We start from the raw sequence: 3,441 nt of genomic DNA on the forward strand, positions 1-3,441 counted from the left end.
ACAAGGCTGCTTTAATGACCGGGGCTTTAAAGTGTGCTTTGAAATTGGGAAGTGTAAGATCTCTTACTTTTTTTCTTCTTCTAAATCGCTTTAGCTGTTCAGGTCCCTCGCCCTTCCACATAAACTTGAGGATTGGCTTTTGCATTGTACAAAGAAGGCAGTTGGGCTTTTGTTGGGTGTTGCAATGAATTTCTAGATCGCTTCGGATAGTATAGATCTCGTAACTCTATTAAGAAGGGGTGTGTGTGGTGGCTTCAGAGCCCCCGTGTCTCCCTCCATAGTTAACCTGAAACCACGGGATATCCTTCATCCCTGTGGTTTTTAAAATCAAATGTGAACGCTCTATTTCCTGTGGCTGAGAAGTTCTTGCATGGCCTTGCCCTTGTCTGCCAGCCCCTACCCTGACCTCCCTCAAACCTGGACATTTTCTTCTGTAGACAGAGCTTGCTCCCACGTCAGGGCCTTTGAACAAGCTGTTTCCTCTGGCTTGGACACCCTTCCTCACATCTTCTCATGTCTTGTTCCTTCTTGTGGTTTGTACCTCAGTCAAATGACCTTCCTCTGAGAGACCTTTCTTGACCACAATCTAAAGGATGCTCCACCCTGTGGGGCATTCTCCAGCCAGCTCCCCCAACGTTGTTTCTCCAGACTGCTCACCACTACATCAAAGGGCCTTGTTTATTTGCTCTGCCCTTAGTACGCTCTGCCCTGAACAGAGAGTAGGAGCTCAGTCAATGTTTGGGTGAGTTTGTTGGATGTCGTCCTGGCAAGGGTGCGGGATAGTAGGATGGAAGGTTGGGGGAATGAGTTTCCGCTCAGGCCATTGAATTTCCCACTGAGAAGCCAGGACTTTCTTCCTCGGAGGGATTTCTCTGGCTCAGACAGTAAGAACTCACTGAAAACATCTCCGGGCAGGAAAATAACACAAAGCCATGCCGAGATGAGACATGGTATGTTCACAGGTGTAGATAGGCATGTGTCGTTCACCAAACACAACTATGTTTAATGTGGGCCCTAAGCATGCCCATTTGGCAGATAAAGACACTGAGACCAGGGTCGCAAAATGAATCAGAAGCAGACAGAGTGGGCAAGTGCTCCAGACATGGGATACCTTTGTCGGTGGCTGACATCGGGTCACCTAGGGACCTTACTTTTTTAATGAAACCAAAAACCGAACCCACTGACATCACTCCATGCCAACCCTGTTGTGTTGCTGCTGTTTGGGACCTCGAGTCAGCTCTGACTCTACGTACGAGCCTGCGCACAACAGCGTGAAACAGCACCCTGTCCTGCACCGGTCCCACGACTGGCCTCATGTTGGAGAGCATAGGGGCAGCCATGCTTGTTGAGGGGCAAGCTCTCTTGTGGAGGGTCTGCCTCATTTGTGCTGCCCCTCTGCTTTATCGAGGGGCAGCCCCAGGCTTATCCACTGCACCACAGGGGCTCCGTGGTCTCCTCATTCACGTGAGGCAATTGTTTGGTTTTGTTTGTTTACAGTTGTTTTTCCTGAGTCAGCCACCTGCTCTGCCTGCCCTTGTGCCTGCTGATTCTTCCCAGACTACAGGAACAGGAAGACGGGGGCTCAGCAGGGTTGGTAGACAGACAGTGGGTGGCTGCCCACAGGACGGGGCCTCAGATCTTGGCCTGTGGGAGTAAAAACCAGTTTCTCTCGGCAGACTCTGTGTGTGTGTGTGTGTGTGTGTGTGTGTGTGTGTGTGTGTGTAAAAGAGACAGAATAAAACCTATGTCAATTCAACAATTCCTACATGTGAAATTCAGTGATGCTAATTACATTCTTCCAGTTGTGCAAATGATGGACAGTCTCCTGCTGGGGACTCAGCTCAGGGATAAACGACCCCAGATCTATGCCCCAAATCCCTTCAGTCTGCAGACCTGCTCTGTGCCGCCACCTGCCTTCCCCAGGAAGCTGTGGACCTCCTGGGAGTGGGGTGTCCTGATCCAGGGACGGAGCAAGACAGTGGAATCACAGGCACTCAGTGTCCTCGAGCAGCACCTGTCCGGAGCCTCCAGCTCTCCGCTGGACAGGGGCTGAAGGGGGCTCCTCCGCAGGCACAGGGGCTCCGCAGGGGAAGGAGATCTTTGTCCTTGCTCTGGGTGGCGACGCAACCTGGTCTCTCTGTTCACAGATCCTGAACATGGAGGATGACCAGAACTGGTATAAGGCCGAACTTCAGGGTGCTGAAGGCTTCATCCCCAAGAACTACATCCGGGTCAAACCTCACCCGTAAGTGCCCCCAACCCTGCATCGTCACAGTCCCGCAGCGGAAGGCTGAGCTGAGCCATGTGAGCCCAGACCCTCTGGGGTCAGGGGTCCTCTTAGTTCCATGCCCTTTCCCCCACAAGGGGGAAGCCGTCACATGCAGCAGGGCCACGGCCAAAGATGTGCGGACATTGAGGACCCGGACAATCGGGAGAGTGTCCAGGAGAACTGGGATAGAATAGGTCTTGGGCTCTCTGCTGGCAGCTGTGTGGCCTTAGCACGCTCACAGCTCCCTCGGTGCCTTCATTTTCCGACCTTTCATGCCAAGGCGGCTGCAGCTCCCATCTGATCGATGGTGACGGTTCCTGAGCGCTCACCCTGGTCAGGGGTGAAGGATGTAGTGGAGGGGTATGGATGGCAGGATGAAGATTCGGGGGCCCTGCCTTTGGAGTTTGTGGGGGGTTTCGAGGGGGCTGGACATAAGCCAGGAGACTATGGGGTCATGCTATTGGAATGGGAGATGTGTCTGGGACCGAAATATCCTGGGGCCTGGAACCTACTGACCAGGGCAGCCCCAGGTCAGCCTCTGGGTTGGTAGCATTCAACACTGCTGCCCTGCGAGTGGGTGGGGCAGCCCATCTCAGCACAGGCCTAAGAGAAGGTGAAATCCATTCGAAATCAGCGAGCTAGAAATGATGGCTGAGACAGACCCAACACAGCTCCCCGCTCAACCGTTTACTGGACACTACCCCCGGCCCCTGTGGCCCCAGGCTGGGGGTGCTGGGGTCACAGAGCAGTCCAAGAAGCCTGGTTCTGTGGGGGAGGGCAGGACGTGAGTGGACCAGCAGGGTGGAGATGGTGAGCCCAGGAAAGTGCCTCACATGGGGAGGGAGAGGACACGAGCAAAGAAACATCAATGAGGGGGAATCATGGCATATGGGCCGTCCGGAGGGCCTCAAACACCAGGCCCAGGGCAGTGGGAGCCATGGGAGGTTTTTGAGCAGGGGAGCGATCAAGTTCAATGTGGAAGCAGGTGACAAGTTGAGAAGGGGCAGACTTGGTGTTGTGGTACATGTGTGACCATGAGGTGGTGGGGGACGAGGTGTAGAGTTGGGGTGGGACCGGAGAGATGTTTTTCCTCTAGGTCTCTCTTGATTTCTCTAACACTGTCACCGCTCTAGCTTTCTGTGCTGGGGGCAAGGCCTCCTCCCACCCAGGTT

The 3,441-nt window shown here is 54.0% G+C and overlaps 1 protein-coding gene across 1 annotated transcript in view; it reads left to right on the plus strand.

Annotated features, from left to right (window-relative positions):
• Positions 1–3,441, plus strand: part of LOC101648799 (GRB2 related adaptor protein) — a 39,425-nt gene that overhangs the window by 11,715 nt on the left and 24,269 nt on the right. Inside the window, exon 2 of the mRNA XM_004712972.3 lies at positions 2,148–2,245. Within this exon, the coding sequence (XP_004713029.3) occupies positions 2,148–2,245 (98 nt within the window). The remainder of the gene's footprint in view (positions 1–2,147; positions 2,246–3,441) is intronic.

The sequence above is a fragment of the Echinops telfairi genome, unplaced genomic scaffold, assembly GCF_000313985.2.
Source record: "Echinops telfairi isolate 266 unplaced genomic scaffold, ASM31398v2 ScPeMD7_2010;HRSCAF=2546, whole genome shotgun sequence".
Taxonomy (NCBI): Eukaryota; Metazoa; Chordata; class Mammalia; order Afrosoricida; family Tenrecidae; genus Echinops; species Echinops telfairi.